A 14092-nucleotide genomic window follows, 5' to 3' on the forward strand; every position below is an offset into this window, starting at 1 on the left:
TCTAGCTGAAAGTCAGGAAGGAGGGGGGTCTATACTTGGGGGGGGAAATAAAAATCCCACCCTTGGGCCAGCTCCACCAGTAGCAAGAGTGGGGCTCTAGATCACTCGGCAGCATTTTAGCAACCAGAGCTAGCAGTAAAAGACAGGGCAGTTAAAACGCTGCTGGCTGCTAGTAACTTGTCTATGCAAACATTCCCCCGGTCCCCAGTTACTGCCTGAGTGGTAGCAAGGGTGGGAAATGTATAGAAGAGGCTTTAAAAAAAAATTTCCTTATCTCAGCTGCAGACACCTGATAACAGTGGTTTTCATCCTGTTCTGTACAGTGACCCCATGTAAGAACAGGGATGTCCCAGAGTGAATATTCCTATAAAAAAAACTTGCATGCTGCTCTTGTATCAGAGTTTGGTGGTCATTCAGCAGCATTTTACAAGCCTGCTGTTACACTCGGACAAAAGTTTGCAATAGCAAGGGGACACAAATATTTGGGGCACTGTGTAATTCCTCCATAATAATTGAAGGGAAAGGTTAAAGAAACTGAAGGCAAGTGGGGTTAGTCCTTATGGCCCTGATTCAGCAAAACACTTCAGCATGTACTTAAATCCTATTGACTTCAGAAGCTCTAAAGCCTGAGCTGTAAGGGCTTTGCTGAACTGCGGCCCCTATAGGGCTGATGACTCAAGTTTAACTTTGCCTCCTTTCATGGTAGCTGGAGTCAAATAACATGATGCAATGCTATTCTGGATGTAGGATGAATGGCATTTGGGGGGAAATCTCTCACTGAGAAGAATCTGGAATGCACTTTAATGTTTGGGATTTCCTGGTGCACATGCGATAGGCACAACAGGACTAGAAATTCACTGTGAGGGAAGTTATAGATTGGACAATAGAATGATACTTCATTTTATAGGATTCTGATGAACAGCAGCTTGTAATGAGTGGGCCTCATGATCAGTTTTGAAGACTGAAGTTGGAATTAACAATGAAAAACCTCTCTCTACAGTCTAAAATGAACATTTACTGTGAATAAGCCCTGCCTAAGCACTTCAGGGGAAAAAAATTACCTTTTTATAACATTTTTTTAAAGTAAGTAAGTGTTTGAGACAGCGAATTTGCTGAAAAGTTGGTTACATGTAAGGAATATCAAGTTCCACTTTAAACAAATATAGAATTAATGTAGAAATGTATTCCTCTGTCTAGGAGACATTTAAAGGTTATTTCTATTTAAGGATATAGCAGTTGCTAAACAGCCCACGATGACTTATAGTTTTTCAGAACACCATGTAGCTACTTTGATTTATGATGCCCGTCTTTCTGTAAAGAAAAGAAACTGCCTCTTAAACACATAGTCCTGATGTCCTCTGATGACCGTACTTGGAGGATGTACTCTGTGTTTGCTACCCTTGTGTCTTTATATCTAATTTTGTCTTGGGGTTGAATCCAGAAGTGGCTGACAAGGAGCAAAAGCCACAAATATTGCTTAATAGTATTACGACCTTCATTTTTAAAATTATTTGATCTTGTTAACAATGTTCTTCCTTCTAAAAAATGTAGCTGCAAATGCAAGCACAGTATGTCTGGTTTGCCCACTCTGAGCCATTTATGAATTCTGTCATTGTTATGAAGAAATATTAACTGTAGAGGAATTAATGAGGAACGCAAGTCATGTATGACACTAACCTATTTCATTATTTTATTTCAAGTCATTTTTGTGCAGAATAGGCATTCTGCTTGTTTACTGCCCACTTTGCCTTCCCCATTCATTTTTCAGTGGTTTGTGTAAAGTAAAAAAAAAAAAAAAAACCTTCTGCATTGTCTGTGTAGAATATTTGTATCAACTCAGTTACACATGAGATGCAAATTTTAAATGAATAGCAATAGCAGCTGCCCTTTCTACATGTACTATATTAAAATAATGAAATAAAGAGTGTGGGTGGAGGGAGGTGGGGAAATTCAGTCTTAATGCTGCAGCAAGTCTCCAGAGGGCTGGAAAGGCTACATAACACAGTAAACCTCAAGGAGAGATTTTTATGTTTGTGATGGCAGTGGTGGTAATGTTTCATATCAACTATATATTTACTGGCATTCTCTTTTGTAACCATTCTTTTTTGTGTAGCACAGGATTGCTTTCATATAAATATCCCAGGATCTTTCAGCAGATTAAGCAATGCAAGCAAACCACATAGGTTAAATTACATTGTAGACATACACTGTGGTACTGTAACACCTGCAGCTGGCCTGTGTTAGATGGCTGGGGCTTGGACTGCAGGGTTGTAAATTGCAGTGTAGATGTTCAGGCTAACATGGACAAGCCACAGGTGTTTAACTGCAGTGTAGACATACCCACAAAGACCCAGCACTTGTTGATGTAGTTGTTCTAGTGTGAGGAACTCCAAGTTTAAAGGGTAAATGATTGAACAAGTGAGGCAAAGACTACAGTTATTTTCATGTCCATCTCCTCCCTTCCTGTTCTCCAAACACACACGTTTTTATTTAAATTGAATTTAAAATAATATCTAAAGATAGTCTGCCCAGCTAATAAGCTTCCTGCCACCCCTTCCCTGTCATCAGAAAGATTAAGGCTCTTTAGGGACCAGATAAAATACATACATTTATTTTTTGTAGCAATTGTTAAATATTCTTCACATAAAGTAACATTTTCTGATAGTTTATTAACCGAACTATAAATTTTTGCACTTCTGATTTAGACTAAACAGACAATTCATCTCACTCTGATTCAGCTGAAGTATACTCCAAAAATTAATGTAGACACTGCATTTGAAACATGTTGTAAAATCTGCATGAGAGAAGTGACGTGGTAGGGTTAACGAAGGTAATTAATAAGGGAAGTCGGAGGTACACAGCTCAAGAATTCTGAAGCAGTTACAAAAATACCAAAACATTTTTGAAAGAGTACTCAAACACTGAAGCATATTCACATATTTATATTTTCAAAAACACTTGTCTTAAATTCATATTGTACACAGTTTGCTTGAACACTAATCCCCTGTAACTAAAAATGCCATGCAATATAAATAAATAAATAAAAATCATACTAGCTGGTGTCCCTCAGATCTCAAAGAAACCACCACCAAGCATAACAGAACATTTTACTGTATTTTAAGTTAGGTTGAAGTTTTTCATCTTGAAACAAAATGCACAGTAAATGGATGGATAAAATATTCCCACACAACAATTTCACTTTTCTTGCTTAAACACACTTTAGCAGTGCTCAGAAGGACTCACTCTTTACCTAGATTTACAAAATTAGGCAACAAAGGCTCATGTCAAGAGCCATAAGCATCTAAGTATTTAACAAATGTAACCACTCAATTTTTAAAATGTGACATTAACTATTATCTGCTGGTACTAAAAGTCAGATAGAAAAAATATACACTGTCTTTATTTTCTCTTAATCTTGTTATGCTCTGCAGTACAAATACTATCACCACTTTATAAAGCACTTTGGTATCCTTTGGGATATGAAATGTGCTATGTACAGTAATATCAAGTTTTGTTCTATCTTAGCATAACACACAGAAGGCAAATTGAAATTACCCCCCTCCCCAAATTTCAGCATATAAAATAGACTAGATATCAAGTTTTGTAAAATATTAAATTAACTAGAGCTTGCACTGTCCAGCCTAGCCTACAACTCACCGGATAAAGCTAGATGAGGTACCAGAGGATGTTTATAAGTCTCTCCAGCAAACAACAGTAGGACAGTCAGTGGAACTCATGCATTTCAAGTCAAGTATAGTCTATTCATATGTATAAAGAAGTACCTAACACCCTAGAAATGTTGCACATAGTCTGGAAACCAAGCTAGAGAAAACCACAAACAACGCTATCATATAAACCTCCATGGCCAGCAATAGATTTATTTAAAAGCATCCAGGTTTAAAGGAAACTTGCACTGGATTTATGCAAGCAGCTTTTTTAAATGTTCATTTTGCAAACATGCCTTTTAAAATGTGAAAAATATTGCATATGAAAGCCATTATAAACACGTGACACAAACAGACAGGTTTAAAAAAAAAAAAAAACCCACACACACACACAAAAACTTTTGGTCACCAAAAGTTCATTTACCCGATGGTCATTGCTGGAAGCAAATTATGCCCTAAAAGGAAACTGACAAAATATATAGCAAGAATTATTCTTAATTATATTTTCATATACTTATTAAAATTAGAACTAAAACATAGGAAATATTAAAATGAGTCAAGCTATACAAGTTCTGAAATGGTTGGGTAGGGAAGCATTGGGTTTGCCATCTTTGGTCACAGAGGAGGGAAAAACCCTGCTTCGAAACATCTGTAGTGGTTTATTGAAGTGCCACTGCCTATTTGAGGAAACATGCTTCAGCAGATGCTTCCTTTGTGGGAAATTCAGATAAGCTTCAGTTCAGTCCTAAACACTGGGAACCATACTATGCGAAATTATCTGCTCATCGATTACCTAGTGTGACATTCTATACCTTGGGGGAGCACCCTGTAACCTCCATATTCCTCACTGATATATAATTGTGATTTGTACATAACACAGGCCATGTGAGGTATCAGGGGAAAGGTTATGGTCTGCTGAAAGTCACTGTTCCATCAAAATATGTACATCATTAATGCATATGAAGTTATGAGAATTGTATTGTATGGTTGTCACTAAAATATGCTGTGGGTTTGGGAAGCGCCCAGGTACTAGCTCTCCAGAGACATTGTCAAGGAAAGTAACCAACGCCCGGGGGGGGGAGGTGGTCAAACAACCATTAACAGCCATTGTCCAGCAAGGGAACTACAATGCAATGACTCAACTGCATAAGGCCACATCAGGGGAACTGCTCAACCTTGCCTGGGGACTCAGCAATGCCCTCCAGACATGCCTGGACTTGTCCTCCCCAAGCACATGGGACTGAGAGTATAAAATGGAACCCAGAGGCCACATGCTAGGCCTTTCTCCTGCCCCTACCTATGCTGCTAGCAACAAAGAAACTCAGAAGACGACTGAAGACTCCACCCAGGTTCAAGGGACAAACCTGTGTATTAAGGACTGCAATATCCAGTGCGGTGAGAAAAACTGCTTAATCTAGCTGTTGCCCAGTCTAATAGGGTTGAGAGTTTAGACTCTGTGCTTATATTTTCTTTTCTTTTGGTAACTGACTTTTTGCCTATCATTTATAATCACTTAAAAATCTATCTTTTGTAGTCAACAAATTGGTCTAACTGTTTATCTTTACCAGTGAGTTTGCCTGAAGTGCTTGGTAAATCTGCTCAGGTTTACAAAGGCTGGTATATATCCACTTTCCATTGATGAAGTGGTGAACCAATTAATATATTTGCACTGTCAAGATGAGCAGTGCAAGACGGTATATTCCTGAGGTACAAGGTTGGGAGCTGCGGGGGTTTGGCTCTGGTGCCTTTCTCTGAGTGACTCATGAGTGGCTCTGGGAGCATTCATGCAATCTAGCTGGCCATGGGGCTCCTCATGCAGTTGTGCTGAGTGATAACAGCGCCTGGTGGGGCTTGCTGCTTGTCACTAGCAAAGCATTGTGAGAGAGAGCCCAGGCTGGAGAGTTAAGGGGGCACAGCGGTCCTACAGTCCCTGGCTGCACCCTGGGGATCCCATCACACTTAGAATTTCAGTAATTTAAGTAAATAAAGCTCCTCGCTAGTCCGTACAGTCCCAATTATTTTGCGTGATCTAATTAGTCTTCCTCCCCCAATTTTAGGGGTTTAAAACCAAAAAGATCGGATATGATTTTGCTTTTCATTTTTCTTTGTCCTTCTCTGTTTTTTTTCCGAACTCATTTACCAACACTACCTGTTTATTTTGAAATGTGAAAGTAAAATTTTTAAAAAGGCGGCTACATCAAACGTGTGATGAAGGCTTAACATTCTGAAACACAAAAATATGTCATAGTAAGACACTGTTCAACATTGAACAACAACAACAAAAGCTGCATTTTAGTTGAACGTTCGTTCATAGTATTTCCCTGAGAACTAGGACCTAAATATTCAAAGGTGCCTACTTTGAGATACCGTCAAAGGGCAAGTGTTCAGCACCTTCTGAAAATTAAGCCATTTAAGAGGTCCAAAGTTGGGCACGCAAAGTCACTAGTCATATTTGAAAATTTAGGTCTACACCCAGGGACAACAAATTTATCACATATAGAACACAGGTTATTATATTACACGAATGTAAAATGCATGTACATATAGAAAAAGCAGCCCATTAATAATGAGTCTCAGTAAAACTACAGGTTTAAAAATCTGTTGTAACTCAAGTATCCAGCACAGAAAGTTACTATACTTACACTACTCCCTCCCCACCACACTGTAAACCGTTTGATAATTGTTTCTCTCTGAACTCACAACTTAAAATTTTCAGTCATGTCAAGATATTCTGGAGTCATCAGGTGGAGATCCATCAGACCAGCACCAGAAGAGAGAGGCTATATATTTTTTGTGAACCACAAGGTTGCAGATACGAGTTTCAATATGAAAAAACAAATCTTCCCTTCCAGCCAATTCTGTTTTGGGGGTCTATTTTCCCCCTCTCTGTGCAAGCATAAGTCTCATTATTTTTAAGAGGATTTATACATAGATATTCCTGGGGGAATTTGGCACCACTGCCACGTGCAGAATTCATGTCCATCGCAGATTTCTCTCCCCCCGCAGAAAATAGATTCTGCCAGAGAGGCACTGCAATTACACTTTTTGCCCACCAGGGGCTACTGTGGCACCAGAACAGAGGGCAGCCAGCAGCAGAGAGGGAGGGGGACAGGCTGTCTTTTCACAGTGCCCTGCCTGTGGGGCCAGGTGAGGAGGCACGCAACATGGTAGAGATGGACAGAGCAGGACACAGGGCTGCTGAGGGGTAAACTATGGTTCAAAAGGGCTAGTGGGGAGGGGGGGAGAGACTGGAGCAGGGGCACAGGAGCTAGTGAGGTGACAGCATTGAGCTAGGGGCTGAATGGGACTGCAGGGCCACATGGGGACAGGGGCAGATGTGTCTGACTGAATGGGAGTGGCTAGGGGTCAGCCAGGGTCTGCATGAAGGAGGCTCCCCAACTCCCTAACAATCCCTCCCTTCCTCCCCCAAAAAATGTTCCTTACTTCTCCCACCCATACCCAGCAACCCTCCAGACTCCTTCCCAGCAATTACTTCCATCTCCCTCAGCTCCTCTGTACCCCTGACTCCCGCAAGGGCTTTGCACTGCGTTAGGGGGGTATGGGAAATTCATTTCAACTATAATACAGAACTGTTATTACTCAGAAATCTGTATTAATATGCCTAAAAAAGGGACCTATTTGTCAAAAAAACATTTCCTGAATCTTTTTTGTTATTGTTATAGACATATTTGCTGGCATGTATTTTGAAATAAATTCCCAAAATGATGGAAACTAGTGTGATTATACTGTGTGCAGAACTTCTAATTTTTTGGTACAGATTTCCCCCAGGAGTAATACAGAGAGGAGAGACAAGTTATTTATGAATTCTTGATCTATCAGAACTGACAAGTCCAGTAACTGGATCAAGATACATAAATGTACTAGATGATTTTAAAAAAAAAAATTACTACATTCTGGTAGTTACTGATGGGTATATTCATCCATTTGGGGTGCTATAAAATAACCCAGGTACAAACCCAAAGCTCATTTGTTCTGAACCACCTCTTGCAGGAAGGGTATTCTGAATGTACCGCTGCACAGCTGGTCTGACCAGGTAGGGAGTTCATGCTGCAAAGGAGTCCTCCTTGGATAAAATGTGTAATTGGGATCATAGTTCAAGAGACAGCTCAGTGATGCCATGTAAATATCAGCAAATCGAGATAAACGTCTTAAGAAATAGGTTGGATTCTGGTCAGTCCTGAATAAGCTCCCAAATTGCAAGTTGAAGAAGTTTCTGGTCATTTCCCTGTCACCAGAGAGAACATTTAAAGAGATAGAGGATGAGGGGGGGAGAAGAAAAAAAAAAAAAAGACACTTTTTAATCACTTTATATAACCCAATATCTGAAATGAACAGAACTTGTAACATAAGAGGAGTTAGTGCCAGAACTCAAAGCCACTTAAACTTGCTTTGAAAGTCATTTCATGTGACAATAGGTAATTTAGTAAATATCTTTAGTGTGATCATTAAGAAAGACCTTGACCTTGCACCCACTGAAAACAATGGCATAAAAGATTGGACTCCCAACATTTCCAATTTTTATTTTGAAGGGCTGGGGAGGAGAAACAGAAGAGATCTTTGTCCTGGTCTTAAAGATTTCCATTTCCCACACAAATGGAAACTTTTGTCAGTAAAACTTGTGTCAGTCAGGGATACGGGGAGGGGGAAAAAATAAATAAAAACAAACAACCACCCTTCCCTGACAAAAAGTGCCGTTGTGGACAGCACTTTGTTGGTGGGAGGTGCTCACCTGCTGACAAAGCTACCGCTCCTCATTGGGCAATGGTTTTATGCAAAGAGTGGCTACACAGGAGACCTTACACTCAGCAGCACAGCTGTGCCGCTGTAAGGTACACAGTATAGACATAGCCTTAAACTCTCACTCTTGAGCTCCTGCATCCTAGCCAGTCTTTCCCAGACACCATTTTTCCAACTGGAAGAGATCTGATAGCAGTCTTTTTGGAAACGGGACTGGAAGAGGGAGTTAAGGAGTGGCATTAACTGGTTCAAAAGGCTTTCCCCTTCCCTCTCCCATTATTTTTGTGGAAGTTCCCTAACTAACAAGCAAGAGTCTCCACAAACCTCAACTTCTCACAGACTGAATCTGACATCTCAGACATAGGTCTCTTGAAGTTTAAAATTTAAAACATAAGAATGTTGTTATTCCCCTTATTGAGAAGTATGGGTTTGAGTTATGTGACAACTTCCTTATGGAACTGTTACCAATGGGTAGCAGCTGAATGGAGGGAGGACAGGGGAGCAAGGAAATACAGAATTTAGGGGTGGTGGACCAGGGCTGTGCAGGGTGGGAGGAACATCAGGGTAACACAGGCTATTCATATAGGACCATAAAATATGTGTTGTGGATCGGGAAGAAGAGAACAGGGCTCTGCAGGGGCACATGGGGAAGGAATTCACATGTGCAAAGGGGGACAGGGCCTGTGTGAGCGGCACGTAGAAGACAGATATAAATGCTTGTCCCTATCCATATCAATAACTAGTATAGAGGATATAGATTTCTGGAAAAAACTGGGGAAGTCCAAACAAAAAAAACATTTTGATTGCAACAAGTATTTGAATGTTCATTTCTTACCTCATTTCTTTTCTTTCCTTTTTCCATTCCTGTAAAATCATTTGTGAATCTGGATCTTGGTGAACCTGAAATATAAATATGGTCAACAAGTAACTAAACATGTGCTTGCAGAATAAGAGTTCAATAAAGGGGAAAGACTCATTTGTTGCTGGAACAAGGAAAAAATGCTGCTTAAAAATGGTAATGCTGGTGCACTGCTTATGTGCACTGAAAAAAATCTGAAGGGTCAAGAATCAAGTGTGATCATCATAAACAGAATGGATATGGAGAAATTTGCATTATTCCCTACTCACCAACACAAGATAATGGCCCTAGTACAGGTTTAGTGTACTTTCTCCTACCAACAATATTGAAAAAGTGGTTTTGCTGATTAAACAAAAATATTTCCTTTTTGTTTCAGTGCAGGTGTGTTTTATAAGAGTTTGAGAGTAAACTGGCTTATCAAATAAACTGCAATTGCAAGAATGATTGGACCTACAATCAGATTTGAAAGCTTAAACGTAACAAAATTAAAGTCAGACTGAAAACACTTGTAAGGCCATTAATTCACACCCTTAAAGAGTTGGCTGAATCCCCACTGTTGAATAAAAGCTATTTAAAACAAACATGACAAACCTGCATATGTTCCAATAATCCAGTCAGGGTTTGTAGCCAAGTCATAGTTTGAATGTACTGCTCTGTGTTCATGATTTTAATCTCCGATCGTAACTCTGGAATAATTGCACCTGTGCGCCAGCCATGCTTCAGGGTCAAATCCTATTTACCAACAAGAATTGCAAAAAGCAAGTATAAGCCTTAAGAGAATAGAGATTTACTTCTTTGCCATTCTTTAGCGCATAGGGATGTTAATTAAATTACTTCTTATGTGTAAGCAAAAACATTCAACACAGTGGTTCAACTGTGCCAACTTGCAAAAAGGTTTAATTTTAGAGTAAGCTTCAAATCCCACTTTTCTAAAGTTGGGGAGAAGATTCAGGTGGCACAAAGTGAATGGATTCTGACCAGTAGGAAATTCCCCTGGCACAAGGAAAGCCTGCAGACATAAGGCTGAAGGGGGCATAAGGGAAGAGGGAGGAGGGTCAGAGCATGGAGGGCAGTGCTCCACTAAACCAAGCCTCCAGTGGCATAAGGGCGGTTACAGGCCCCCAGCTACTCCTGCCAGGGCCGATAGGAGCTGGAGCAGGGAATTGGACCAGTTCCCTAAGCTCCCTTCTCCACTGTGCCTGAGTGGAACATGACTGTCCTTTTCTTTCTTGGGCCTTGATTCTGCAAAATATGTGTGTGCGTGCGTAAGTGTTTTGCTGAACCGGGGCCCTTATGGCAAGACAGGATGGGGAGTCCTGAAGCTTTTTTTTGTTGTAACACGGCATCACAAAACAGAAGAGACTGAGAACCATTGACGTAAGGGAAGCCACATGAGGCAACAATCAGAAGATAAATTAAAACGCTGAAGCAGTGGAATCTAATATAGAGCTATCAATTAGTCCATTATTTCAGTTGTGTAGCAGGACAGGAGAAAAAAGTAGAGACTTATGGCTGTAATCGATAGTGTAACATAAAACCAGATGTTGTTAATAGAAAAGTTCAAAATAGAACTTCATTCATCCCTTATTACAGTTGGTGGTAAATGTCATCCAAACCAGCAATATCCTGCATGTTAGGATAGCTGCATTAAATTCTCTGTTACACATGGTACAGACAGTGCCTGTCTCAAGTGTGCAGGCTTATATGGCTGTTCTTAAATTGTAGACTAGTTAAAAGCTAGAAGGCAGCTGGGGAGATGAGGATGATCATCCTTTTCAGGAAATGATTTTTACTTTTCTAAATTTTTATTACAGTAATGTGGATTGATTTTGTTTACTTCTACAAGCCTAGCTGTTTTAAAATGTAATATTTCTAAATCAATTGAGTGTTTATACTATTGAATCACTTTTTTTCAAATCTGGAAAAAAGGCTTTAGCTTCCATGGAACACTATAAAGAACAGAAACAAGTTACTTACTGCTAGATCACTGTAAATGTGGTCACCAAAATACAAAACTTTGGAACCCCTCCAGCCAGTAAGCTTCAGAAATTCATATAAGTTACCCTGAAGAAACAAATCAGCAAGATGTGTGTGTACTAAAGTAACATCCAACTTTCATGTTATTGAACACGGAGGAAAATCTGACAAGTTTAAGAACAAATCTAAAAAGTATTTATTACAGTATGAAAATATTAAAGAGTCATACTCTCAATTTCATTAAATTCTATAGCTCCTATATTATACATGCCATTTTTGTAGCAAGATAAGATTTAATCACACTTAAAATGAACGCTATAGTATGCTGAAAGTCTACAACTCCAATAATGGATGTTCTTAAAAATTATTCAGTTACTAATATAAATTACCTTCAGTACATTAAATTAATTTTAAAAAAACCATTAGGAAGGCTACAGAAACATATTATAGGAACTGGAAATGAAATCTAGATATGTAATAGAAGGATATATTAGAAACATACCTGTTTGTAAATCTGGCCTTTCTGCAATTTATTAATTTTGTCCCAAAGCAACACTCCCCTTTCATTCACCTTCCGAAAAGGTCTAAAACAGCAAAATTGTATAGAATTGTCACTATGTCATAGCAAGGCTGCCACTTTTCAAAATTAGGGTGGGAGGGAAGAGAATACAAACACCACCCAATTTTTTTAAAAAATAGGAGAATTTGGTGTATAATGAGCACACCCTCAAAACCAAAAACGAGTCTCCAAACTTTAGCGTTAGCCTGGTGTAGCCAATGTATTTTATCCTATATAGACTTCAGTATATCAAAGTTTAAGAAAATGTTTTACTGAGCAACTTAACTGTTTGCTTTCACCTAAAATTTATGAGCATCCAGAGTTAAGGCACAAAATCAGCCTGCCTGCACAGAGGGACAGCACTATGCTACTGTGAAACCAGGTTGAGCTGGGAAGAGAATAAAAATTAAGAAGGAAAGACAGGCAAGATACCTTGTTTTATACATACAAAGCAAAAGGAATCTCTAGAACTAGTTCCTTTACCAGCTGTGACAGGGTCGGGTCAGATGGCTACAGGAGAGTAATCAAAGGCAGACATATTAGCCCCAGGCTAAGTAGGTTCCTTTTCCCTGGGTAAAGTAACAGAACAATCAGGAACCTTCTGGAGACAATTAAGACAGGCTGATTAGAACACCTGCAGCCAATCAAGAAGCTGCTAGAATCAATTAAGGCAGGCTAATTAGGGCATCGGGGTTTTAAAAAGGAGCTCACTTCAGTTTGTGGTGTGCGTGTGAGGAGCTGATAGTGAGAACGCGGACTGTTGGAGGACTGAGGTGTACAAGCATTATCAGACACCAGGAGGAAGGTCCTATGGTGAAGGTGTTGGGAGGAGGTCATGGGGAAGTAGCCCAGGGAGTTGTGGCTGTCACACAGCTGTTCCAGGAGGCACTCTAGACAGCTGCATTCCACGGGGCCCTGGGCTGGAACCCAGAGTAGGGGGCGGGCCCGGGTTCCCCCAAATCCTCCCAACTCCTGGTCAGACATAGGAGGAGTCAACCTGGACTGTGGGTTTAGAAAAACGGCCAAGCTGAGGGTTGCCATCAAGCTCCAAGGCGAGTGAATCTGCCAATAAGCGCAAGACCCACTAAGGTAGCGCAGGAACTTTGTCTCACAGCATACTATTTTATTTTTTATTAAGAGGAAAAGAATAGTTTAAAAAAACCATCACAGCAAGGGTAGAAAATGCCTCCGAACTATACAAAAGTATAAAGGAATTAGTCTTTTTAAAAGACAAGCAGGTACATCTGCATATAAATGGCACATGCTAAATTGTTTATGTCAGGAAGAGGCTGTCCAGGGACTCCAGCCAAATCAGTTTGCTCTTTAATGCCTCTCGCCTAATGCAAGAGAGATCAGTAAGAATGTCTCCAAACTCAAGGCCTGATCCTGTAAGTTGCGGAGCCACTGCAACTTGGAAAGCAAGACCACTCAAAAACATTGCAAGATCGGGTAATAATGGAACAGTCCTGCTGTAGATACTAGAACTAACTACTCCCTAGACTATCAGCTATCAATTCAGGCTCCAGGGTTTTGTAATCCTGCATTAGCTCACGACTCTATAAACAGGGTTTCAAATATAATTGTATTTTTATATTACATACAGATAATTTTAAATGTTTCACAATGTGTTACATAACCTTACACAGAGAGAATCCCTTGAACCATGCTGTATTAGCAAGATACCCACCTTCTCTTATCATTGAAGAAGTTTGGCTTGTCAGCCTGTACAATGACTACGTCAAAGAGATCCCTCCAGTCCTTTCCAACGATGAACTTCATACCTTTGTCCCTACAGAAAGAACAACGGCATTAACAATGAAATAGAGCAGCGGTGAGCTTACATTGACAAAACAATAAACTATCTTGATTTTAAAGGTTTAGAAGTATAGTTAAACAATAAACAGCAGTAAACTTACACAAAGCTACTGGGACTGTTTGTGATGAGAAATATCTTCTTGCCATGATCAGCCAGCTTTCCTAACACTGCACGGGTCTGCTCAGCGTAGCAGATGTACTTCTCTAGGGAAAATATTAATTTTAATATCATGTTGATCATCAATGTAAAGAGAATACTTTGCTACTTTCACTAGAAAACGGTCCAGAACTTTTGATAACTGCAGGTCATATTTAATTAAGAAAATCCAAGGGAGACATGTGAATAGGGTGACCAGATGTCCCAATTTTATAGGGACAGTCCCGATATTTGGGGCTCTCTTATATAGAGGCCTATTACCCCCCACCCTGTCCCAATTTTTCACACTTGCTATCTGGTCA

At 39.8% G+C, this 14092-nt stretch overlaps 2 protein-coding genes across 5 annotated transcripts in view; one reads left to right on the top strand and one right to left on the bottom strand.

The window, feature by feature from the left end:
• STAB2 (stabilin 2) overlaps positions 1-3653 on the top strand; it is a 137008-nt gene extending 133355 nt beyond the window's left edge. Inside the window, exon 69 of the mRNA XM_073323666.2 lies at positions 908-3653. Within this exon, the coding sequence (XP_073179767.1) occupies positions 908-958 (51 nt within the window). The 3' untranslated portion in view covers positions 959-3653. The remainder of the gene's footprint in view (positions 1-907) is intronic.
• Positions 2928-14092, bottom strand: part of NT5DC3 (5'-nucleotidase domain containing 3) — a 32044-nt gene continuing 20879 nt past the window's right edge. For 3 of the 4 annotated variants that reach the window (XM_073323680.2, XM_073323697.2, XM_073323706.2), the window contains 7 exons: positions 13735-13837; positions 13506-13607; positions 11762-11843; positions 11260-11346; positions 9874-10014; positions 9259-9323; positions 2928-7911 (listed from right to left, as the gene is read on the bottom strand). In XM_073323680.2, the coding sequence (XP_073179781.1) occupies positions 7650-7911; positions 9259-9323; positions 9874-10014; positions 11260-11346; positions 11762-11843; positions 13506-13607; positions 13735-13837 (842 nt within the window). In that variant the 3' untranslated portion in view covers positions 2928-7649. The remainder of the gene's footprint in view (positions 7912-9258; positions 9324-9873; positions 10015-11259; positions 11347-11761; positions 11844-13505; positions 13608-13734; positions 13838-14092) is intronic. The other variant, XM_073323688.2, reaches the window with a different exon arrangement.

The sequence above is a fragment of the Lepidochelys kempii genome, chromosome 1, assembly GCF_965140285.1.
Source record: "Lepidochelys kempii isolate rLepKem1 chromosome 1, rLepKem1.hap1, whole genome shotgun sequence".
In the NCBI taxonomy this organism is placed as follows: domain Eukaryota; kingdom Metazoa; phylum Chordata; order Testudines; family Cheloniidae; genus Lepidochelys; species Lepidochelys kempii.